This window comes from Athene cunicularia (assembly GCF_003259725.1).
Source record: "Athene cunicularia isolate RWA chromosome 2 unlocalized genomic scaffold, athCun1 chr2_part1, whole genome shotgun sequence".
Taxonomy (NCBI): Eukaryota; Metazoa; Chordata; class Aves; order Strigiformes; family Strigidae; genus Athene; species Athene cunicularia.
The window spans coordinates 132,781,603-132,806,687 of record NW_020799095.1 but is presented as its reverse complement, the minus strand read 5'-3'; the positions used below and the strand labels follow the sequence as shown (position 1 = coordinate 132,806,687).

Genomic DNA, 25,085 nt, shown 5'->3' with positions numbered 1-25,085 from the left:
AGGTAGCCTTGTGGTAGTAGAAAAGGAAAGGTCACCTCTGTTAAATCTTTCTGGAAGAGTTAATTTTTAAATCCTAAACTTTTTAAGGCATGTTTCTATGTACTGTACTCTAAAATCCACAGTGACTACTTCATCTTCTTGGTAAGACTGTATGTAACAGATCTTGCATACCTTCTATACTGGGTCTGCACTGGGTTTGTGGATGTGCTTCTCAGTAATCAGTGTTCCATATTCAGGTCATGGTGCCTTGGTTTTCACTTTGGCTTTATTTAGAGGTTCTTGATTTGGACAGAAGTATACTATCTATGTTTTATTTCTCTATTATTCCCCTTTTTCTTCCATGTATACTTCTACTTAATTTCCTGGTTCCTAATGTTTTTTTCTCAAGAGAATCTAGACTTTTTTCATGCCTGCTTTGTTCATAAAATAGACTATTGCTACATACACCAGATCCTCAATGTTAAAGATGCAACATTTTTTTAATATTTAAGACTCTACATTTAACTTTGTGGTTATATGCCATTTTGCACAATAGTTGTTCTTCCTTTGTTAGAACAGTGCCAACATAATGTCAACACTTGATTGTTCCTTGTCTTCTCCTTTAGGCTTCAGTTCTGGAAAACCTGAGACTAGCAGTACGATCTCAGCTTGGATTTACCTCAATCAGACTTCCTATTGCTGGCAGATCAAGTAACATTTGGAATCGAATTTTTAATTTTGCAAGGTCACGTCATTCTGGATCATTGGCATTGGTCTCAGCAGATGGAGATGATGTTGCCAGCCAAAGTACTAGTAGAGAAGCTGAAAGAAATAATACTCACAGAAGTCTGTTTTCAGTGGAATCTGATGATACAGACACAGAAAATGAAAGAAGAGACACAGCAGGAGCAGTTGGTGGTGTTGCTGCCACCTTGCCTCAGAAAGTCCCACCTGCAACAGCAATAGAAGCAACAGTTGGAGCATGCGGGAGTTCCTCTGCTCAGAGCAGCAGTAGCGGTAACACGGATAGTGGAAGAGAAGTGACAAGTGTAGAGCCCCCAAGCACAAGTCCTGCACGTCACCAGCTTACTAGCGCACTAAGTCGTATGACTCAAGGCTTACGCTGGGTACGCTTTACTTTAGGGAGATCAAGCTCAGTGAATCAGAACCAAAGTCCTTTGAGACAACTTGATAATGGGGTAAGTGGAAGAGAAGAGGATGATGATGTTGAAATGTTAATTCCAGTCTCTGATGTAGCATCAGACTTTGACATGAATGACTGTTCAAGACCTCTACTTGATCTCAGCTCAGATCAAGGACCAGGGCTTAGACAGCCTTACAGTGCAACACATCACGGTGTAAGGTCATGCAGTCGAGATGGCCCCTGTGAGAGCTGTGGCATCGTACACACTGCCCAGATACCTGACACTTGCTTAGAAGCAACAGTGAAAAATGAAACTAGTGACGATGAGGCATTATTACTCTGCTAGGTACGGATTGTTTAGGAAAGATTGTGTACAAGTTGGAGCAATATCTGTCATTGTTTTGTACTTCACAGTAAAAAATAGTTTTTAGTTTTAAAAAATCCAGGACGACATTATGTTAAAACTATTTTAGCCTGTGTGGTTGATTAAACATTTCTTATACTGGATGATGTTATGAACATTTTAATGGTTCTGAATACACAGCATGTGTATCCAGTATAATCTGATTACTCTTTAAACTGAAGTTATCCCAGTTAGTTTCAAATTTAGTTTATCCTGGTACTGTAGTTCAAACCAGAAACATGGCTGCTCAAGACTTATTTGGCTGCCTGTTTAACCCCACATTAACAGGTGAATTTGTACAGAATTATTTTCCTTTAGGAATTGACTCTGTTGTATTATTGCCAACATACTTGTAACTTAATATACTAAATACTGGTAAGGATTGTTAATGTAAAATATGTACTTTTCTTTGAGTTTTTACAACACTTTGTCTCAATATTCTTGAATTTCATCATAATGTGAACTTATTTAAAGGGAGGAGAAACTTTCTCCAGGAGCATTCTTTTTCTTTCAGAAGTACAAAATGCAATGATTTGTGAAATTTAGATATAATAGATAAGCTGATGGAAAAAGCTTTTATAGCACTGACTTTCCTAAACTGCAATCTAATATGGTACAGCCAAATAATATGTAAAATCCCCAGTCATTAGTCTTTTTGATTTGAAGTTTAAAAGGGCCGAAGATATTACAATATGTTAGTTCTTTAAATATCCGATATGTACAAATACACTACAGAATAAGTTCCAACTGGTAATAGATCTTTCCCTAATACTGTAGGGTATAAAGCTTGTTTGGACTCAAGGGATTTGCACTAAAATCATATTAAGGTCTCTAATGAGCTTAGTGCACAAGCACTATCACTTTAAGTACTATTATTGTCTAATATTGCAATGGCTATATATTTCCATGGCTCTTTTCTTGGGGTGTTGCATTTTTGTTGCAATTGAATTTGCTTTACTAATTCCCTATTTATTCGTTGTATTTAAAAACTGGTTTACTTGGTTGCAGACTGGTTGTTTAAAAAAAAAAAATCCCTTTTAATGTATTTTTTTATGATACTACATGTTGGAGCAAAACAGATCAGTGGGGAAAAAGGCTCAAAACTTCCAATTTTGTGATAAGCAGGTTAATATGTGGCTACTAGCGTGACAAGAAGAATCTACACCTTTGAAAAACAAAAATGTCAACTACTGTTTTATTTATTCTTTGCCAGTCTGTTTTTAGTAGGCTTAAAGATCCAGTATGAAATGTATTTGTGTGTGATTGTATGCTATTTATTAAATTTTAAATACTTTGTTGAATGTCATTTTAAAGCATGTTTAAAGTCTTGTGCATTTCTGTCTTGTTATGCTGTCGGGCAGAACTGACTAAAATGTTTTAATATGTATCAAAATTAAATTGAATTTTTGTTACATTTTTGAGGTACTTTTAAAGATAAATCCAAGGTCTGTCTGGCTTTTTTTTTTTTTTTTTAAATCCTCATCTCTGAAGTACAAATCACATGCGGAAGAAACAAATAATGGAATGGATTCCAAAGCGTATATATCTTCTCCCTCTTCTCTTCATTCACAGACACTGGGATGAGAACAATAAACAGTTTTACCACCTGGATGATTTTTTTCATGAGAGTTAGCAGGTAAATTCTGAGTTCAGGACATGGTTATGTAATTTGTGCTTTTGAGGAACCTTATGTGCAATACAGCTGTAAAAGATTTTATTATAATGACCCATGTGGTTTCAAGTTTCAGAATAGATCACATCACACTGGTACCAGATCAGGTACAGATTGGCCCATAATTACACATACACAAGTAAAAGTCATCAATGGCCATTTTTATTCACATTGAATAATATCTAAGTCTGTGAGTAATCTTTAGTCTGATTTCAGTGGCGTTGCTTATAGAGCAGGCAACTTTGCAATATGAACATGGTAACACACCCTGAAATATATGTGAACAGTATGTCCTGGTATAAAATACTGGGTTTTTAAACCTTCTAAGTAATTGTCATTAGAAAGTGGTTATGGAAGTGTTTGTCCATGAGGCAGATACATTTTGAAGAAAGAGTTTTCACAGAATACCTTTGGTGTTAAACACACACAGCGATATAAATTTGTTCCATTTGATGCCCCAAATAGCATGTACCAATGGACTCCATATTGCAGATGTAAAAAGAACACAATGTTTGATTTGTTTTAAAGGAGAAATGCTACACATTTAACTGAGAAGTTGGATTTGATTGAGAATTTGGAAAATTGTAAATAAAATTCATTTGTATGAGGCTAATTTGTTTCAGTGATTTTTTTTTCTCAGTAATTTTAAAGGGAGTGATCAGTTTTTCTTTTGACTGAGTTGAGGTTCTTTTTTGTTTGGTTTGTTTTTTTGAGACTTCCATTAAGTCATATTACTTCATTTCTTTTTATTCTGGAGAGCTTGAATTAGTGTTTTCTTCAAATGATTCTTGATTTCTCTATGCTACAATGCTAGGATATCTGAACAAAAGTCAGAATGAATCACTGTGGGATTATCTTGTTTTCTGTAATAAATCACTCTAATCTGAAATCTTTGAAGAATGTGAGTTATTGTGAGGCGAGTTTTCTCCTCGTGTAAAGTTTTCTAAGCATGGAAAGAGTTTGTCATTGTTCCTTTTCACATGCCACACTTTTCTTGTTGTTTGATTTGCATTGGAACATTAATGGGGTTGACTGAGCTTCCAATGCTGCAAGGGTTTATTTTGTTTCAAAGTGAAATCCATATTCAGTACAAGTTCAGGCAGTATTGCTGATAACTCTTCTTTCAGAACAGGTTCCGGGTGAGAATGCTGGAATTAGCTACAGTATCTTGTGTTCCGCTTTCTATCCAAATGCCAAAACAAGAACTGTGACAAAGCTTTGATTCAGTCTAGGGAAGTCACAGTTCAAGTTTGAGACACAAGTACTATTTAAGTAAGTCTTTACATTAAATACTCACTGCAGATTAAAGTTAATCACAGCTTTTCCTGTTGGGATGAGTTTTTGCTTCTTTTCTGAACAGTGAATGTTTACTGGCCTGTTTCATTCTCCTGCAGCTATTTGACTGCTGTAGTTTCTCATAAAACTTAAGTCAACAGCTTTTATCTTCCTGTAGTTGTGATGAGACTTTTTGTGGGGTCTGTTCTGTTGGTTTGAGGGGTTTTTTTTCCTCTATCTCTTCTCTTCCTCACCTGTGGGTTTCTGAAAATAAGGAGTTTGTAACTGAACTTCTCCAGAACATCAGCTACAATTCAGTTGCCCAAAATGGGGTATGTTCTGAAAGGATAAGGGAGAGTCTGTCCTGTTCTTTTGCAAAGTTACTGAAAGTGTGGAAAGGTAAGATTGATAGTTAAAACTCTTTCCCTTCTATCTTACGTGGGATTTGACTACTGTAGTTGTCTTTCCCTCTTCAAAGTAAATTAAAGTCTGTAATTACTGGACTTGATATAGAGAACTTTCATAACACAACATTTCTTTCATGTCAGTAGATTTGTCCAGTTGAGGCTTCCATTCACTTCCAGTACCACGCTATGGTCTAACTGGTGAGTAGTAACTTGGGGGGAAGACAATGTCGTATTCACTAAATTGAAGTACTGTCTAACAATTTGGATAGCAACACTTCCGCCATCACTGATGGAGGAAAGAGAGAAGTAGCAGTATAAGCAATCTGGTTAGTGATTCCTAATCGCACTTTGAGAAAGGGCATTTGAGGAAAGCTAGCCGTAACAAATTTAGTTAATCTTTTGTGAATATCCAGGCAGAAATTAATGTTTATAATATTTCCACACACACTGGAATCTAGTAGAAGAGCTTAGCTTTCATCATTAGTTCCTTCTTGTGACTAAGTTGCATCATACTATCAAAGTACCAAAGAAAAGATGCAATCTGAAATACTTCACTTGCATTCAATTTGAAAGATTATTCCACATTAAAGTCACCCTGTATGCTGCTTATGCAGGAAGGAAAGGGGTGGAACACAGGAGGCAAAAAATTAAAAGATGAGTCACTGTGGTTTGAATTTGAATGATGGGAGAGCCGTAATAAAATGGACTAGAAACTGTAAAGGAATATAATTATAATCTATTATATGGCACAAAGAATTTTTTTTTTTTTTGAGATAAGCAATTGTAGGACACACACATACACCCCCCACCCCACCCCAAAAAAAAGAAAAAAAGTCAGAATGGGTAGGGTATATCAAATAGGGAATGTAAAAGAGAAGGAAAGGAGGAGTTCTGGTTCAGGGTGCACTTCCTAACAAATAATAGTGGTTTCTTGTGCAAAAGGTAAAGGGCATTGTTTTAAAGAATAAGGAAAAGATCCCTGAAATAAGCATATGTTGTAGATATTACCTAAAAGGGGCAGGTATCTGAATCCAGAGCATAAATCTCAAATTTTGTCATAGCATTGTTGACTTGTGGTGTCACAGAGGTAAGGCAGAATAATTATTATAATTACATTTGTACCTTTGCAAACAAATAGTCATGCATCTAAAGGTATGCCAACAGAAATGTTGAAATCATTTTTAGCTTCTTCCCCAGGTGTAGAAAATTGAGAACAGCTGGTAAAATTTATTGTTTTAAATCTGTCCTTTTTATTGTCAGTTAAGAACAGCTGGTAAAATTTATTGTTTTAAATCTGTCCTTTTTATTGTCAGTTAAGACAGCCCCTGTTAGAGGAAGTGGTTCTGGTACACTAGATGAGAAAGGCAGGAGCAATATAGAGGATAACGAGGAAGATTGTAAACACATTTCTGCAGTGGTATGGCAAGGAACAGAGGTGTTCAGCTTTGCTTTCTCTTGCCTGGTATGTTGGGCAGCAGTTCTAATTCTGCATTCATACTCCTTCAAAAGGAAGAGGTTGAGTTTGATAACTGGCCAAAGCAATATAAATAATATTTTGCAGTGGTTTTATAGATAATATATTAGTAAGTTTCTAATGTGTTTTTGTGGTTATGTTTCTTGGAGTTTGGAAAAATTCCACTTATGAGCAGGCTTTCTTTGGCTGAGATTACCCATCAGGAAGCAACTGACAGATCTGAGTACTTTTTTTTTTTTTTTTTTTTTTTTTTTTCTAACTTCAATGCTTTCTCCCCACTGTTCATCATCAGTCTCTAGTTTTCTTCACAAAACATCTTTATTGTTTGTCCAAAAGCCTATTTGCCTGCTTCTCCTACATTTTGAGATACAGCTCTGTTTCACCAACTTTTATTTGAAGCTTAATGCCAGTAAGAATCTTTGGGTTAAGAAAAAGCGGAAGACTGAGTGATGATAGAAGGGCTTTTCAGAAATAGAATATGGTAGTAAGGATGTGAAGGGGCAAATAAAGAGTAAGGTGGGATAATTACAGCAGAAGGTAGAAATTAGTAACATTTTATGCTGGGATACAGGGAGAGGTGGTGAGTATGTGTGTCTCAGAAGGCTTTAAACTGATTGTGTCTTCATTATAATGACTTCTAGAAGATGTTCTCAAAGTCTTCTGAATGTTCCAAACTTCACTTGTCCATTTCTTAAAAACCTATTTTCTTTATTTGCTGAATTATTTTCTTTTGGTAAATAATAGATCTGGATTGCGTTTTCTTCAGGGTTCTTCATCTTAAATCACATTCATCATTAGGTTACTGAGAAATCTCTTTGATCATACTTCTGTGCTAGCTACACTAAACAAGACATTCCAATATTTAGATTTCCAGGATTATTTGCTTTGCTACAGGCCACAAAAGCATTCACATAAGATTCGAGTTCAGGGTTGCAGTTGATGATATTCTGCAATGTCTCTCAAGTCATTGAACTACTGTGTAATATTTTAGTATGAGTAAATGTTTCTTAACAAGAAACTTCTCTGCATAGTTGTGTTTTAAAACAAGCTGATAGCTAAGCACCACAGAGCTGCTCACTCATTCCCTGCCATGGGATGAAGGAGAAAATTGAAAGGTTGAAAGTGTTGAAGCTCATGGTTTTGAGATAAAGACATCTTAATAGGTAAAGCAAAAACTGCACACACAAGCAAAGCAAACCAAGGAATTAATTCACTAATTCCCATCAGCAAGCTAGAGCCATCTCCAGGAAAGCAGGGCTTCATCACATGTAACAGTTACCTGGGGAGACAAACGCCATCACTCTAAACATCCCCAGCTTTTATGGCTGAGCACAACACTGTATGGTCTGGGATATCCCTTTGGTCAGTTGGGGTCAGCTGTCCCAGCTGTGTCCCCTCCCACCGTCTTGAGCACCCCCAGCCTACTCGCTGGTGGGGTGGGGTGAGAAGCAGTAAAGGCCTTGATGCTGTGTGAGCACTGCTCAGCAGTAATTAAAGCATCCCTGTGCTATCAACACTGTTTTCATTATAAATCCAAAATACAGCCCCATGCAAGCTGCCGTGAAGGAATTTAACTCTCTCCCAGCACAACAGTGCAGAGTCAACCAAGGATTATAGAGCAAAGATTTGTTTTAAACTGTGCAAAGAGGAGAAAAAGTGTAAAATGTTTGTGTGTGAGTAAAGGTTACAAACCCAATTAGGAGACAGAAGCCTTGTTGCAGCAGCAACACGTATTCAGCGATCACTAAGAGTATGGGGCCGTTTGTCTTTTCACGGTATTATAAGGATAATTTCTGTTCCACGGGTGAAATTTCAGGCCATTCTTTCCAGGGACAGCTGAGCTGTGAAATATCAAATATGTACCAAATGTACATGAATGCAGGTAATGTGAGATTACCTTGTTTGTCCAAATGGACTAAATAAAAGGACTGCTTAGACAAAATGTCATTATCTACCAATAACCTATTTAATGTGTTCAAAACCACCACCTGTGGGATAAATTCAGTTTTCCCAGGCACAGCATTCATAAGACCTCACACTTGATTACCTTGCCAGTTTGTGGGACCTGCAGCTCTTGAGTTGTGCATGAAGTTACAGTTAGGAAGTTATAGGCACTTGAGAATAGGATTCACAAAGTCTAGATTAGCCAGGAGAAAAACAGAGGAAGGGAAATGGAGCTCAAGCCTGATGCTGTTCAGAAAGAGAGGTAAATAGGATTTTAAGCTCTGCTAATCTTCATGCATTTAGGTGTCAAAGTCATGTCAACTCTTTCCTGTGCAACACCCAAATAAAAGGGAACTGAATACCCTGGTGCTTAGTATAATCTTCTGGGATGTGGCAGGCCTGCCCAATTTGGAGGAAGGATTTGAGCAGGAACAGTTTACCACTGCCACTAGCCCAAGAGCATACTTGGACGAGATCTAGGTCTGTCATGTAGAAACTAATTTCATAGAAATAAATAAATATTCATTGGCCAGAGATAAATAGTAAGAAAGTGACTATTTTAGGTTGGCAGTTTCAGAACCAAGTTGAGAAATTCAGGATGAAGTCTCTTTGCCAATAAATACTGAATAATTTGTGGATTTTGTCCCACGTGAAATCATTAAATGCACATTTGGGCAGATATATGAACCTGACTGCTGCACCCCACATGGCTGCCCATCATCAAATGAACCTCTGTCTCTGCCATCCCCTCTCCTCACTTAACAAAGGTTACTTCATTTATACAAAGTGAAACTTTTGCACCTGAGACGCAGTCATCTCAGATCCCCAACAGTCCAGGTATTCAGGTGCCCATCATCTGCATGGCGTGAGAAATGGGTCACTGCCTCAGCAGCAGCAAAGATTCAAAGTATAGCCCTGTTACCCCATTTCAGTGCCCATCTGAACCTCTTCCATCTTCACTAATGTTCACAACTCCTGTTTTAGACCACCTTAGTTTGACTTTCCTCCTGCATCTTTGTTCCACAGCTCTTCATCTGAATAATCATATTGCTGAAACTCAACAGTTCCTGGCTTCTGAAGTCATCGTCGCTGACTGGAAGAGGTCAAGGGGATGATGATGCTGGTGCTCAGCAGAATTGGGGACATGCTTGGGCAGCACCTCTGCTGAGTGTGCACACCCTGGGCTATTGGAGGAGAGAAGCAGGAAAGGTCCAGAGAAGCAGGTGCCTCTGGGATAGTGTAAATCAGGTCTTTCCTCTTCTGCTCCAAGCTTTTAGTTCATTTTCTACCTTAATTTTACTTTCCCACCTCTTTTTCTGGGTCTATATTCTGAAACTCACAAGCCACCTCTCCCAGCCAGGGTCACTCCAGCCCTGTACAAAACCCACAGCAGAAGCCCCGGCTCTCCCTTTTCCCCTGTGTCTCAGTGCCCTGCAGCAGGTTCTGCCACCTCGGCCATTGGGAAGGGGTCCCTCTCAGGTGGGAGAGGCACCAGAGGTCGGGCACAGCCCGGAGCCATCCAGGGCAACTGGTGGTTGTGTGGGCAACAATAGGGTGGTGGTGGTGGTGGTGGTGTCAGAGGGAGTGCTGGCCTGAGCACACTGGGCAGGGTCACAGGGGGTGGTGGTGCAGATGGCGGAAGGCAACAGCTACTGGAAAATGATTTTCATGTGGTCCTTCGACAGCAGACACGTGACCCTGGCACCTGAGCCTCCTGCTGACAGGGTGAGGAGTGGCCTCCAGAAATCCCTGTAGGGCTTCTCCCCTCAGGCCGGTGTATTGTCCAAGTAGTGGCATTAGGGGCAGGGAGGCTGTGTCTGGGTCCTGAGGGTTGTGTGTCCCAAATCATCTCCTGAGAAACAGCTTGGGAGCAGTTCCTGATGGCTGGTGTCCTCCAGCAGTGGCTCAGTCGTGTGACAGCAGAGTGGACCCACCATAGCAGCCTGGGGGGGCTTGGCTGAGATGGGTGCGACATTTGGGTCACCGTAGCCCTGCGCTCTCCCGGCCCCTCTGCACAGGCAGGACTCACAGGCTCCTTGGGCACTGCTGCAGGGAGCTGGGGTCACCCTTGGGCATCCCAGCTTCTGTGGAGAGCTCAGGTCACCCTTGGTTTCCTCAAACACTGCTGCAAAGAGCTTGGGCCACCTTTGGCCATCACAAGCCAATGAATGGCCACATTTTTAAAACAGCCCTGCATGTTTCAAACCCCAGGGTGTACAGGGCAGGCTGGAGCAAGTGCCATGAGAACCCGTCCAGACCCTCCTGAAAGCCTGACCCCGCTTTCTCCAGGCAGAGTCTGGAGCAGAAAGGGCCCAAAGCCAGCACTCTGCCACCAGCCTGCGCTGCAGCTCGGCTCCCGGGGCACTGGGGCTCCACTGGGGGTGGTGGGTGGAGCTGCCGGGGGCAGGAGGGGAAATTCCTCTGATGTCTGTTTAAAGAGCGATGAGTGTGTGTGTTAAGGGCCATTTGGAGATAACTGCTGCTCTGGGAGAAGGGTGGGCAGTGGGCAGTTTAAATACTCTCCAGCAAAAGCAACTTTCTGAGCTGAGGCCTCAGTTTCACCTTCTAGGCTCCCATGCCACACCAAAAGCTGGCTCGGCAGAGACTTTTGATCAAGGGGGGGAAAGTCGTGAATGACGACTGCTCTGTGGTGGCTGATGTATATGTGGAAGATGGAGTGGTGCGACAAGTGGGACCAAACCTAAACCCCGAGCCACGGACTGGACTCATTGTGCTGGATGCGACCGACAAGCTGGTGATCCCTGGGGGCATCGATACTCATACACACATGCAGTTCCCTTTTATGGGTAGCAGGTCCAAAGATGACTTCTACACAGGAACCAAGGTAGGTGCACATATGCGTGTCTGTGTGTGCATCTTGGGCTTTCTCAAAAGGGATGTCTACTGGTTGTTCAATATTCTAAAAGAGTGTGAATCAAGTGCAGGTAGTTGTTACTGTTCCTTGTCTGGGACACTGTAATAAGCAATTGTGGTACTGAGGTCCATCTTCAACCAGTATGTTATTTGGGTCCCTTCAGAGACCTTTCTGGCCGCAGGTGGCAAGTGTTAAGCCGAATAATTTACCCTGGCTGTTGCCATGCAGACTACAACTTGCACTGGTACATGCAACAAGCTGCACATTTTTCTGAGCAAAGGTTAACTAAAGTAACAGTTTAATCCCCCAGTGCATTGGGAGCACTTCTAAGGTCATCTGATCTTTCTCCTCTGTTAGCATGAGGGAATGCAAGCTTTTCTACTTCATTCACTTTGGACCTTACTGTGTCTCTTAGTGAAAGGCCAGTTTAAATACACTTTCTGAAAGTATCTCCCAGTTTCATACTTGGAGTGTTTTTTTTCAGCTTTTAGCAGATTTCATTACATTCTCTGCATTAGCAGTGTATCAGTTACTAGTATTAACAGTATTATGCATCACCTTCATACAGTAAAAATTGGCAAGGGACTTTGCAAAGAGCAGTAACCACACAACTATTAAGAACCTTTTAAAGTTTGCCATCTTGCTTAGATTGACCCTATTCTTTAACGGGAAATGTCTTCTCTTCCTTCCCCATCATGTCATGAAAATTAGATTGTCTGAGTGGCATAATAGTACATTTACATACTCTAACAAGGATTTGGCTTTTTTTAATGTTGAGTACTGAAGGGAGGACTACAAATGACCTGTATGCTATCATTAAATTACTGTCATATTTCTTTCAATAACAATACGTATCCAACTCAAGATAGATTTGTTGGTGTTGCTGCTGTTATCTGAATAGAAATATTTTACAATGGGTAGTTTTAAGCACTAGAATTGTTCTTCTCAATGAGTACAGAAATCATAGTGGTTTATTACAATAAACTGTAATTATTGTGCAAAACTTTGATGAAAAATTATTGTGTCCATCACAGCAGATCTTTTCTGCCATACCAAAATGGCTATGTTAAGCATAGCATGTCTCTCCAAGTCAAACATAAGATGTAAAGAAGAAAGCTACAGCATTGAACTTCCACCTCCAAAACTGACAGCTGGCAAGAAATTATAAATTTGATCATGTAAATTTTTTTCCCCAAAGTCAGTCTCTCCCATAGCTATGGACTACCATTCTGGTAGAAATGAGGGAATCTATTATTATACAGGCCTAACAATGCTGTCTTTTCCAAATGTCCACAGACGAGAAATATATATATATATATATAAATAGTTATAAAATGGCTTCCACAAACAGTTTTTGGTCTTCACACTACTTTTGGCAATAAATGGAGAGAGAAAAATCAAGTCCACCATGTCTATTCTGCTTGTCTACAAGCATCACAAAGTGATGGCTGAATGAAATGCAGAATTTGATTTCTGGAATACTTAGTTTACATGACTTATAGTACACAAATATATATATTAATGTTTTGTTATTTTCTGTGACAATCCTTTACTTCTCTCTGAACACTATTTTTGTAAACTAATTATCAACAATGTATTTAGAAAATTGGCATTGCAAGAGAAATCAAACAAAAGTGACTTGAAGCCAGAATATTATTTTGCTTGACAGGAGAAAACGTGTAAAAAAAAACAGTAATGACTCTGGCTTTCTCTTAAAGCACCTAAGTGTAAGTGATCTCATTCTTCAAGTGCCTCCCTTGACTTTAAAGAGAACAAGAATTAGATGAAGACTAACTCAGATGTAGGTGCCTATCCTGTGGAATCCCAAAGAAGGGGACATAAATTATGTGCTAACTTGCAAATAGTTATTTGAGGTTTTAAAGTCTTTTTTAATAACTTTTGGAGACACTGGACATGGAAGCTGCAAACAGAGCCTGATTTGCACAAAACAGGATGTTCAGATAGTTACTCTGGTGCCTGAAAGGAGACTCTAGGTCTTAACCCAAACTGAAGCGTATAAAGTGTTCAGAGCTACTTATTGAAGGTCATCATCTAACAAATATTTTGGCAAGAGAATCATGGAGACAGAGTTGCGTTCCAACTATTGCAAAATATGCTGCAATTATTAGCTAGTATTTACCCATTCAGTTGGATAAATAAGGGCACAGAATACCTCTTTTTACAAAGAGGGGAAAAAACATGTTAGAGGAAAAGAGACTGAATGGAGTTGTGGGATCCATTACTTTTTTTTTTTTTCTTGAAGCCTATAATTCTTTAATTCTAAATCCTCTTTAATAAATAAGAAGTCAATCTGTCTTGTTGAACAAAATCTGACAGTTTGAAAAACTTCTCTTGCAGAAAATATTTTGCTAAGTTCATCACAGATTCACAAATGATTACATCACTCTTCAAACTTCTTTTTTTGCAAAATATACTGACATATTTACAATTATGCTTCTGATTGCTAAGTGAAGGGAGAAACTGATTGATGTAGAAACAGGAAGAGTAATATGAATTTGAACTGTGTGATCTGAATTGGTTGTACCTGTTGTGCAAGGGGATGTAGTTCAGAGCAATAGAGAGTATTTCTCTGGCTAATTTGCAAGATTGCAGTAATTATAGCAAAGGAATTTCTATATTGGATCAATTTCTGTTAGTCAAGGATCTGGTTTCTGGGAGTGATTAACAAATATTCAAAGGAAAAAATAATAATCCAATTGTCCATAAAGCAGAGTGAAATTTATTGGCTAAAAAGCAATATCTGATCCTCATAACATAATAAAAGTAAGATTTTTGTTTGTTTATTTATTTGCTTGTATACATTTTTATGGAGTATGTAAATACCTCACTCTACTTAAAAACTGGCTATGCAGTTTTACTAAATGATACCCTGTCAGTTACAAAAATATTTTTAAAAACTTTAAAAATCCTTTTGGTGTTAGACAAGAGTCTTGGGGTTTTCATACTGTATTTTCAAGCTGAATCTTTTATTTTTCCAAAGTATATTTTCCCCTTAATACTTTCCTGTGACACAGGCTTCTTTTTTCTACTACATAGACTCTGAGGAAGCATTTCTCAAGTTGACTATAGTCTTCTAGTGCTATACTTTCTTGGTGATCCCACCCACTTAAGGAAACTCAGTGCTGCAGACTCATTTCCAACTCTTTGATAAGATCTTGTACATGTGTGAACACTTCCTGAGTCTGAGAATTTCCCCATGATTCTCCTGAATACAAGTTTGAGAACATACTTCTCAAAGGAAGTGAAATCTATCTCCACAATCATTTTGCAAATTCAGACTTTACTCAGAGAAACTCTTCAGTGGCTTTTGGCTTTCCAGTGTATCAAGATTAATTGTTGCACAAGGAATGGGAGAGAGTGGGATGGAATTTTCATTCTCTCTGATTGCTAAATACTAACTTTATTCCTTTCAGGCTGCTATAGCAGGAGGAACCACTATGATCATTGACTTCGCCATCCCTCAGAAAGGCTGTTCTCTTACTGAAGCCTTTGATACATGGAAAAGCTGGGCAGACCCCAAAGTTTGCTGTGATTATGCACTGCACGTGGCAGTTACGTGGTGGAGCAGCAAGGTAGACACAATAGCTGATTTTCAGTTCCATAAATTGATACCACATCTGCTTTGAATTTGTCCTCACGTGCTAAATACAGCTTGCTGGCTGTGTAATAGTTAGTAATTTTGTGTGGAAAAAGTACATTTGAAACAGTCCAGACCCTACTAAATGTATATGTATATGAAAAAACAAAGTCTTCAAAGAGCCTGTATCTTTAGATAATACTGCACAAAGTTAAAGGAAAGTGACGCATTTGTGCAAGACCAAGACCAGGCAGGCCAGAGGGGGCAAGATGTGTTTGCATACATTTTGCCTTTTGATACTTGAACACTTGATAGTCTATGCTCCTGTTGAGTCTTGGTGTGGTCTGTTTGTTTTTGGGGTTTTTTTTAATTTTAATAAGGGTATACATGAAAAATATGGTACATTTGACTTTATTTGTAAAGGAAGGATTCTGTTCCTGGGAGACTGCAGTAATATCTCCTTAAAGTAAAGCAGGACCGAAGCCAATAATTACTTGAATGGGAGATTATCTAAAAAACCTTTTTCAAATTTACATATGGGAGAATCATTCTTGTTATGTGAATGTTTGCTGAAAGCTTTACTGAATAAATTAACTTTTCAGGTGCTTGACATCTATCTGAACCTGACCCATGTTTTACAAGACTGCTTTGGATCCTCAGTGAAAATGCATCTATATAGAGATATCTTAAGTAAATTTCATTTTTAAATATGAGTATTTCCTCTAATTTTTAACTATTAAAATATATAAACCAAAGCCTTTACTCTGCAAACACCCCATCTTTGGTATTCTGTGCACTAAGCACTAAATAGACTGACCACAACTTCTAGCTCAAAGCAAAGACATAAAATAAATTATCCAGTGAAGCCTGAGGAATGTGCATTTGAAACAGCCTTAGTAGAGAACAGTGGAATTGTACTGAAAAATCCAATCAAACTAGGGAGGTGTAAATCAATGAAATGTTCTGGTATATGCTAAGAAGTTAACTGTTTTTAAAGGGCAAGACTGAAAGAAATAGAAAGGTCTGATGTTTTGAGCTGTAAAAGACCTGGGTAAAGACAACTGATATTTCATTCCCTTCTAATTAGCTATCATCTCCTCAGGATTTAAAGTATTGATTAAAAACATTAATTCTTTACAATGCCTTCCTTCAGTCATAGTAGTTAGCGAAGAAAAAAATAAATTACATGCCTCTATATTTGTGCTAGAGCAGGGCTTTATGTCAGGTATTTATTTGTTTGATAATTCTCACTTGAGGTATGCTCCCATCCCTTCTCTGGATAAATCCAGAAAATTTCCTGGAGTTTTATATCAATATCTCACCTTTCCTGGGCAGATCCAATCAGATTATTAGAGAGAAAATGAGTAATAATGTTTTACTTTTTAAAACTAATTCATCCCATGGAAATTGTAATAGCATCATAGATACACATCAATTACTGTCAGCATCATTTTCCTGGGGAGGACCAAAGTTAGGTACTGGATAGTTCTTGCTAACCAGCTGTACAAGAAACCATTGGGCTGAAATCTGCATCTTTCTTTCATTTTTTGTTGGGCTTCACAGACCCTAGCAGACATAGGGAATCCTATCAAGGAGTGCGTACAAGAAAAAGAGCAGGTTTGCATCTAGAGTCTTAGAGATATTTTGTTTGATGACAAAATATTTCAAAAGTCTGTGTGTTTAGAGTCAGGACAAAGCTCTAGGAGAGAAGATCTTTTCTATCACTCTATTATTTGCCAGAAGATGAAGCCTATTATCATCCAATTTCGAAAATCAATTTTCCACATATCTCCATACTGTGTAAGTTTGATACATTGATTGTAATATTGGACTATGTTTTCAACATCATAAGGTTTACTTGGAATAAAATTCTGCTTCACTATCTTTTGTAAAAAGCATTCCCTTCCTGCAATTAACTTGTCCCTCCAGTATCAACACTGCAATGGTACTGATTTATGTACTCTGAGAATCAATTTGATATATGAAAAATAGTAGAAGTCAGTAAATATGTGACTTGGGTTGTTTCAACTGAACATGTGTTTGATGGATGAGTAAAGGCTCACCCGTCACACTTAAACAATTTCTTTGTACAAAATTGTTAACAGATAAAATATAATATTTCTGGGTTTTTAAAATTGCTGACTGTCTTTTAGGTGAAGGAAGAAATGAAAAGTCTTGTTCAAAACAAAGGCGTCAACTCCTTCAAGATGTTTATGGCCTATAAAGATCTATACATGGTCAATGATGAGGAGTTATACGCAACCTTTTCCTGCTGTAAGGAACTTGGAGCAGTTGCTCAAGTCCATGCAGAGAATGGGGAGCTAATTGCACAGGTAGGCATTTGATATTCTGTCCATCAAAGTCAGGAATATAAATGATCTTGTTACCTAAGCCCTTCGATAGATGTATTAGTACCATCATTGTATCATAGGAAAAGGCTTTTCTACCCTATTTTACTTCCAGGGATCTGAAGACAAACATCTTGCCCAAGATCCTAAAGGATGCTTGTGGTGGGCTAAGAAATTGTAACATGGAGACCTGGATTCAAGGTAGACAGGAGGCAAATGATCCTGTTATAATGAGAGTTATACTTGCAGCATAATATATATATATATATATATCCATGCAATGTAATAAGTATACTTGACTGACAAAGAAAGCAGCTGTCAGAGCCTCACCGTTGACCAAGTCAAAGGGGGAACACTCAGCCAAGTATTTAGATGTCAGGTGTGTGATGCCTAACCCTGTGTCTCCCCAAATATAGTCAGCTCAACTAATAGGAATGAATCCAGAAGTACGGAGAAAGCTTCACTGACTGGGCACAGAAGTCTCAATGTCCCTCTATGCATAGTCAGGCTCACTGCACACTTGCACTGCTGTCTCAGTGCTGTGTAGAGGCACTGGGAGTATAACTACACTGATGTCTTTGAGTCTCTTCAACTATTCTAGTCAATAGTGCTTTGACTCTGCCCCAGGTCCCATAACAGAAATGAATTTATTGCTAAGTAATCTCAAATCAACAAAGCATAAGTACCTGGAATATAGTAGGAATAAAATCTGAAGACTTAAAATCTTAGAGCCTCATTCAGAGGCTCTGGATTTGTATCATCATGCTTAGTGAGGTCTTTTCTTTTTCTTTTTTTTTTTTTTTTTTTTTAGTCTTAGTTACTGGCTGCAATCATTTAAGAGTACATATTGAGAGAGGGATAGGGTTTTCAAAAGTGGTGATTTGTCCCTGCAAGCCAGTGGAGTGTTCTCTGCAGTCTGAGACCTGTGTTTATTGAGAGATATATTGGATTTCAAAGAACACAATAACTTACCTAGAAAAAAAATCAGAACTACCTTGGTTTTTTTTTTCTCAAAATAGCTGCAGTGGCTGGTTTAGGATCCATTTGGCTGTCAGCATGTTCACAACACCATGTTTTCACTTGAACTGACTCTTATATGTTTTTGTGTGGTGTTCAGGGTGCAAAGAAGATGCTGGCAATGGGGATAACTGGCCCTGAGGGGCATGAGCTGTGTCGTCCTGAAGAAGTGGAAGCAGAAGCTACACAAAGAGCAATTACCATAGCAAATGCTGTAAACTGCCCCCTTTTTGTAGTCCATGTAATGAGTAAATCTGCAGCAAGGGTGATAAGTGATGCACGAAGAGAAGGTAAAACTCCTCATTCTTTTATGCTTGGGCAATGGCATTGGAGGAAGGGTCGTGGAAAACCGAACATGGCATCGGTGTCCTACTTGTCATGGGTGCCATAACCCTCAGGACATGGATGATGTTTCTTGGAATGTATAAACTCTGTGTGTGTGTGTATTGTGGGGCCCAAGGGGAGCTAAGCAGTGTGCAGAACAGCAACTAGGATCAAGAATTTGCCTTCTCCCCATAGCAGACTTTTTCTCCTTTGTACTGCACCTCCAAGGTAAAAGTGATGGCCAGGACAGCATTATTACATTGAAAATGGTGTGACCAGTCTGAGACAATATATCTCTGCTATTCCCCTTCCTTGAGTTATAGTCTGCAAGCCTTTACCAGTTATTTGATGAGAAATTCTACAGCAGAGATCACACCGTGTTTTTACTGACCCTGCCAGGACTCCTGTTCACTGGGCACTTAGAAATCATGGTGATGATGACAGTGTCTGAAAGCCTCGATTCCCTTCAGGGAAGGGTTTCTCAGGTCATGCACTGCAGGGTTCATAAATAGTTCTGGTCAGCCGAGGGAGCTTGACCCTCTTGACCATCTGTTGGGCAGGCTAGAAGCAGCCTGAAGGTTGTAGGGATTCAGGATGTTTTACCTCTTCGTCAGTAAGGTCATCCAGAGCAGCCTGTGGAACCACAGCACTGTGAGGAGACATTATATGGGTGGAAGGAGCAGTACAGAAGCCTGTGATTTGGAGGGCCTAAAGAATTATGGAGTATCTGTCCTTTTATCTGTTTACATCTCAGTTTGTGTTCATCGGACCTAACATGAATTGCATACAGACCCCACTTTCCTTATTTCTTGGCTTTAGATTCTTACACAGGGGGTGTAGATTATTAATAACAAAATGCAGAGTATGAGAGCTTGAAGAAAGTGCAATCAAACCCAGAATGATATCATTGTGCTAATATAGATGGATATGTTTACGTGGATTATGTATTGAATATGACTCCTACTAACACTTTTCTGTAATTTAAATTTATAGAAGAATCTACCAGAATATTTTTTACTAGCACATCTTTTGGCACTGTGCTATATTAGACTCCTCCACTAGATGACAGTGCTGCTGGTAATGTGGTCCGTCAGTGTATGGTTATTTGTATATTCACAGGTGTGGTGTCAACACTAACTAAAAGAAGCTGTTACAACAGTTAACAGACCCAGATTAAAGATGGCTGTGAACATAAAACAGCTAAGATAGGAGGTGGTGTTTTATCATACACTATTCAAGCAAAAAATTCTATGCTAATAGTAAATACTGTAAAGTATTTTAGGCACATGTTATAAGAGTCTGCAGTGCCAGTGTGATAAATGACTTCATATATGTACGCTTCTTCAATGTGTTAAAGGAAAAATTGGTACAATTTATGCTTATCGTGATGCAAATTGGATCTTATAGCTTCCTGGGTTGATGCAGTCAGAATCATCAACGTTTGCCTTTGTGCACAGCAACATATAACATCTCTCCATAATTAATTTCTATTTGCATATCAGTATACTGTTAAGGAAACAGAAATCTAGGATTGATTAAGAAATTTCAAAAGCTATCTAGTGTACCATAAAGATATTTACAACAATCTAGTTTTTAATGAGACTGACCTGTATAAATTCTGGCAATTAGAAATTCGTTGTGGTTAGTTTCAGTAAAAGCTATTTTCCATTCTTCAGTTAAAAGTGGTAGTACAAAACAAACAAACAAACAAATTCTCAAAGTACTGTATGAATGACATAAATAAACCCCAAATATTTTGCTGAAAAATATTCAATCTGGACAGGTTAAAATCACATTAATGTGAAAACTGTGTATACTCCAGAGGCTCTCAAGCAGTTGAAATATTCACTCTGATGTAGTTTATTCATCTTTTCAACATTATTTCTCCATCTCTTGATGCTGTATTCCTGCTATTTACAATTGTGAAATTTTTCATGTTCCTTTCCAAGCACTTACCATGAATTACAGTGTGGGGGTGCATATTCATCCCTGCCCATGTCAAAGGAAGATTGATAGCCCTTCCTATTCTATCTCTGACCTCAGAAAGGGAGAGACTGGACTTCAATGAGCATAATCTATTTTCTGGGTGACAGTGTGACACCAGAATTGAAGCATTGCTTCTCAAATTCTGTGAGATGGTGATTTTCCTAGTCAAAAATGTAAGTCAGCCCACTTCTTCTTTGTCCCTCATTCAGCTACACAAGGTGAAAAATAATATTAGAGCTAGACACTGAAGGCCTGATATAGTTTGCTGAAGACAGTAGGCATAATTCTGTTTTCTTCAGTCCTTAAAGGCTAAAATCAGTCATACAGACTGTAAAAGGATACTAGTTCTTATACTAGAATAAGCAAACTTTATGGAAAACACGAGTGACTGTCTTTCCTTTTCCTCTCCATGCCAGAGTTCACCATCTATGTCTATTCTGATCTCCAGCAACACCACTGATGGAAGGAAATCTCCAGATTGTAGTAGCATGTTTTTCATGAACATCAGTAACAGTTACAGTGGTACTGAATATTCAACAGGAAACCCAAGATTTCCATATTGTGACTGTGTTGGGGAGGGACAGGTTAATTCATGCGCTCATTCTGATCTTTCTCTGGGTCTTACCAGCCTGTTTGTCAAAAACAATGGTTCACCAGTTCTTCACCTGAGAGAGTCAAAGACAGCACCTCTCTGTGAGGACTGTTCTTGTTCATCTCAGTGGGCTGTTTCTTCACCCCTGTGCAAAACATGATATTGAATCTTGATAGAACAGGTAGAGGAACTGTCTGCTTCCACAGAAAGGGAGGTCTGATATCTCTGTGTGCTTGACAGTCTTGTTGCCTTGAGTGGGAAGACAGAGAATCCTCTTTCTGCTACTGTGTAATGAGAAGGCAAGGCTGTAGAGCACTGGTGGCAGGCAGCGCAACTCCCTCTCCCTCTTAGGACTATCTCATGTGAACTTACTGGGGAAAACTAACGTGGCCCTGTCATCCATTCTTTTAGCCGGTAATGCCTGTGAGGAAGCAAGGCTAATAAAATGTGATTTAGCAGTATGTGATTTACATTGCATCCCACTTAAAAATGCTTTCATTCTAACTGTACTAAAGTCTAAAGATCATATCCATTTGCCTATTTAACTCTTGTGTTACAGCTAAGGAAATAAGACTTTCTAGCGTGGATCAGAACTGGAGAGCAGAATCTTACTAAAAAGTCAATTTTTAGAAAGGTTTCTCCCTTTATAAAAAAGTGCATACAAAAATAAGTATTTGCTTAGATTACAAGAAGCTCGCTTAGACTTATAAAGTTGATTCCTCCTACCATCAGTCATGGGTTAGGTCTGCTCTTAGTGAGGGGAAGGGCATGTCCACAGCTCTGGGTATACACATTCTCAAACTGATTCTGAGCACAGGAGTGTAACTAAAAATCCAAACTTTTTAGCTGTCTCATGCAGGACAGCTTAGGTCCAGACTGAAAGTAGTCTAACTGATGCAATGCTATGCCTGATTCAATAAACCCTGGCATGCAGTTCTGCTTCTTTCAGATCATAGCTGGTCGGTGAGTATCTTTGCCCCATATGACTATCTTAAGTGCTTCTGAAACTTTTACTAGAATAATCACACAGGGACCAGTTTTTCAAGCCTGTAAGTGTTAGTTGGTGGTCTTCAAGTTTATAGTTCTTTTGGAGTTCTCATAGGTGGCAAAATAAATTGCAGTAACTTGTTCTTCTTTGTTATAAAGTAATTTATGGGAAAATAGTTCTAGTCAGCCAGTTTAGGCAACTGATGAAGAAGTCACCAAATTCACAGCTATTTCCCAGAAGCTCAGAAATGTCAGAAATAGCAAACAGCAGAACACTTTCTGCTTACTGTTTTTACTGAATGCAGGAAAATATAACAAATGGAAAGACCTGATTTATTACTGCATTTTTCCACTTTTATGCCTATAGGCAGAAGCCAATCAAGTAGAAGAACCTTAATGCAGAATTTCCTTGTTATTTCAGTTAAAGCAGTATCTTGATATTATTGTAGCCTTCAATCTGGCTAGTCATGGTCCAAATGAAATGCAAGAAATTACACAGTCAGCAGAAATGCCCAGATGAAGTCCACTGAAGCTGCAATGTTCAGATTCAAAATCACTTGAGGAAATGGCTTGTACTCCTTCCCACTCATGTGAACAAGGAGAGATGCTCAGGTCAAATTCTGACTGCACAAATCCTGTCATCAACCATGGTACATGAGTTAGAATCAAACAGCATATATGTCTGTGAGCTTGGAGACTTCTCTTCATTTTTATGTTGTGAAACTGAGATAAGAAAATTATTTATGGAAGCTAAACATCTACTCTTCCTACCATTTTAACTTTTATCATTTATAGCTATGTCCTAATGATTCATAGTTCAAGTTTACTGTGGATAGAAGTTTCTTTAGCTTGTTTATATATAGTTGGAAAGACACACACCACACCACAATTCCCCCTCCCCTCCTTTCTACCAACTTTGCTCATAAAAATTCTCTCAAAAGTCTAATAGGTAAATATCGAAGATTGGTTATATATGCAGGATATTTTCTGTATATATCTAGGTTTGTGGTGACCTGCCCTCAAATACTGTGTTTGGAATTGACCAGGGAAGGCCAAGATCCCCCTGAGTTCTGCAGCAGCTCTGAGTTATAAAAACACTAATCTGTCTCAAATCTCCTCATTCACTGACCTGTCATATCACTTCCATGGATGACCTCATATTCAGTGCTTCAAGTTTTGAAAATAAGATGCAAAAACCAGCAGATAACTGCTTAAGTCATGATTTCAAATCTAAAAACTCATAGCGGTCTCCCTCTGAGCCCAAGTGTGAATCTGTAATATATGTAGATAAGCACAACTGGGAGCATGCTTCAAGATGCTTCAAGACAAAGTGTCAATATGAGACAAGCATGTTCAGCATGTCAGAGCATTCTGGGGTGGTTATAGCAAATTAATAATGCTAATAAAGAGTCTTTAGGTCGTGGAAGAAGTTATACTATGTAGTACTTGGAGTAAATGTACAGTAAAGTAATGTCAGAGCAAGTCTTGAAACCTTGTGGAAATAACTGGGACTACAAGGTTTAAATGGTATGAGACCTTTTTTGCAAGTCTAGCACAGAAGATTTAAGGAGTGGCACTACATCAGTGGGAAACATGTTTTGAAAATAATTTAACTACTCAGTAGCTGCCTGTGCTAGTGTAGCAGCTATAATCTGGTAGCTCACAGAAGTACCAGAATCTAACATACAGAGAGAAATCTTCAAAGGTTTGCTTTGTTGTTTTCCCTGAATGTATGACTTACACACAGAAAGCCAGAGAAAGGTCACTGCCTTATATCACCAAGCAATTACCAGCTGAAACCTTGCTGGGGTAATGCAGTGATAGTTCGAATAAAAATTGTGGTTGGAGTGAAACCTGGGACCCACTGTCTGTAGGGAGCAGGGAAGGGAGAAAGCTCTTGCTGGGATCCAGCAGAGGCTGCCTTTAGCCAGCACCAAGCAGCCGATGAGTGCATGTGTGAGGTCCCAGCTGACTCTGCTTCCCTGGTGAGCATCACAGTCAGGGACATTACCACCTGTCACCTACAGAACAACAAAGTGGCTGGACCACCTCCTCAGTGAGTGAAACATCTTGTTTCATCTCCCATTTTGTTCTGATGAGTTTCAAACCCCTGTTTCCTAGGAGGAAAAAATAATAATGTTGGCTCTATCCAAAGGCTAACAGCCACTCTGGGTTGGTCTCCTCTTCTGAGAAATCCAGAATACTGTGCAACAAAGAATTAATGATTAAAATTTGGGACATAAATTTTAGAATTATTTATAATTTTTTATTTGGGACATATTTTTACACTTTAATTTATATCTGGTGCCATATTGTTCTTTCTGGAACAGTTATAGCCTGACAATTAAAAGTACCACCTTGCAAAATCTGTATGCTGTATATATTATTAGTCAATAATTTTATAACACCAAGCAGGTGCTACCGAGAAATATAATTAATGCAACTGAGGACTGTGTTCCTTTTGAAATCTCAATCATATGCCTGGTAAACAATGTGTAAAACCCATTATAATATATCTGTCAGCAATTTAATTAAAAAACTTGCCCAAGCAATGTTTTTATGAGGAAATATATTGGGAGATCACCAGCAGAATATTCAGAACAGAGATGCTGTGTTATAGCTTAGTTTATTATGTTTTTCTATATGTATTTAATTTGAAATACTCATACAAATTTAAATCCATTGCCACCAAAAAATCCAGAACAGAGGAAATACAAGATATGCATTTTATGTGTTTGATGATGATACTATTGGTTTACATTTTTCAGGAAAGGTGGTTTATGGGGAGCCTATTGCTGCTAGTCTTGGCACTGATGGCACTAACTACTGGAATAAAGACTGGGCTCATGCTGCAGCGTATGTCATGGGACCTCCACTGAGACCGGATCCATCTACTCCTGGTTTCCTCATGAACTTACTGGCCAAGTAAGCAGATAAACAAATAGTGACAGCTGATGCCCAAATACACCACAAAATCTGAAATATATACTAACTGGTTGATGCCCTGGAGATTTTCTAAGCACAGAATGGTAAATTATCAGGACAGAGAAATGGAAGGTG

General features: G+C 38.8%; 2 protein-coding genes across 2 annotated transcripts in view; both read left to right on the top strand.

Annotated features, from left to right (window-relative positions):
* LRP12 (LDL receptor related protein 12) overlaps positions 1–3,807 on the top strand; it is a 41,958-nt gene extending 38,151 nt beyond the window's left edge. The window contains exon 7 of the mRNA XM_026841507.1: positions 606–3,807. Coding sequence (XP_026697308.1) covers positions 606–1,469 — 864 coding nt within the window. The 3' untranslated portion in view covers positions 1,470–3,807. The remainder of the gene's footprint in view (positions 1–605) is intronic.
* Positions 3,808–10,873: 7,066 nt separating this feature from the next.
* The window catches only part of DPYS (dihydropyrimidinase), a 31,818-nt gene continuing 17,606 nt past the window's right edge, over positions 10,874–25,085 (top strand). Inside the window, exons 1-5 of the mRNA XM_026842420.1 lie at positions 10,874–11,143; positions 14,608–14,766; positions 16,925–17,104; positions 18,237–18,426; positions 24,794–24,950. Of these exons, the coding sequence (XP_026698221.1) occupies positions 10,874–11,143; positions 14,608–14,766; positions 16,925–17,104; positions 18,237–18,426; positions 24,794–24,950 (956 nt within the window). The remainder of the gene's footprint in view (positions 11,144–14,607; positions 14,767–16,924; positions 17,105–18,236; positions 18,427–24,793; positions 24,951–25,085) is intronic.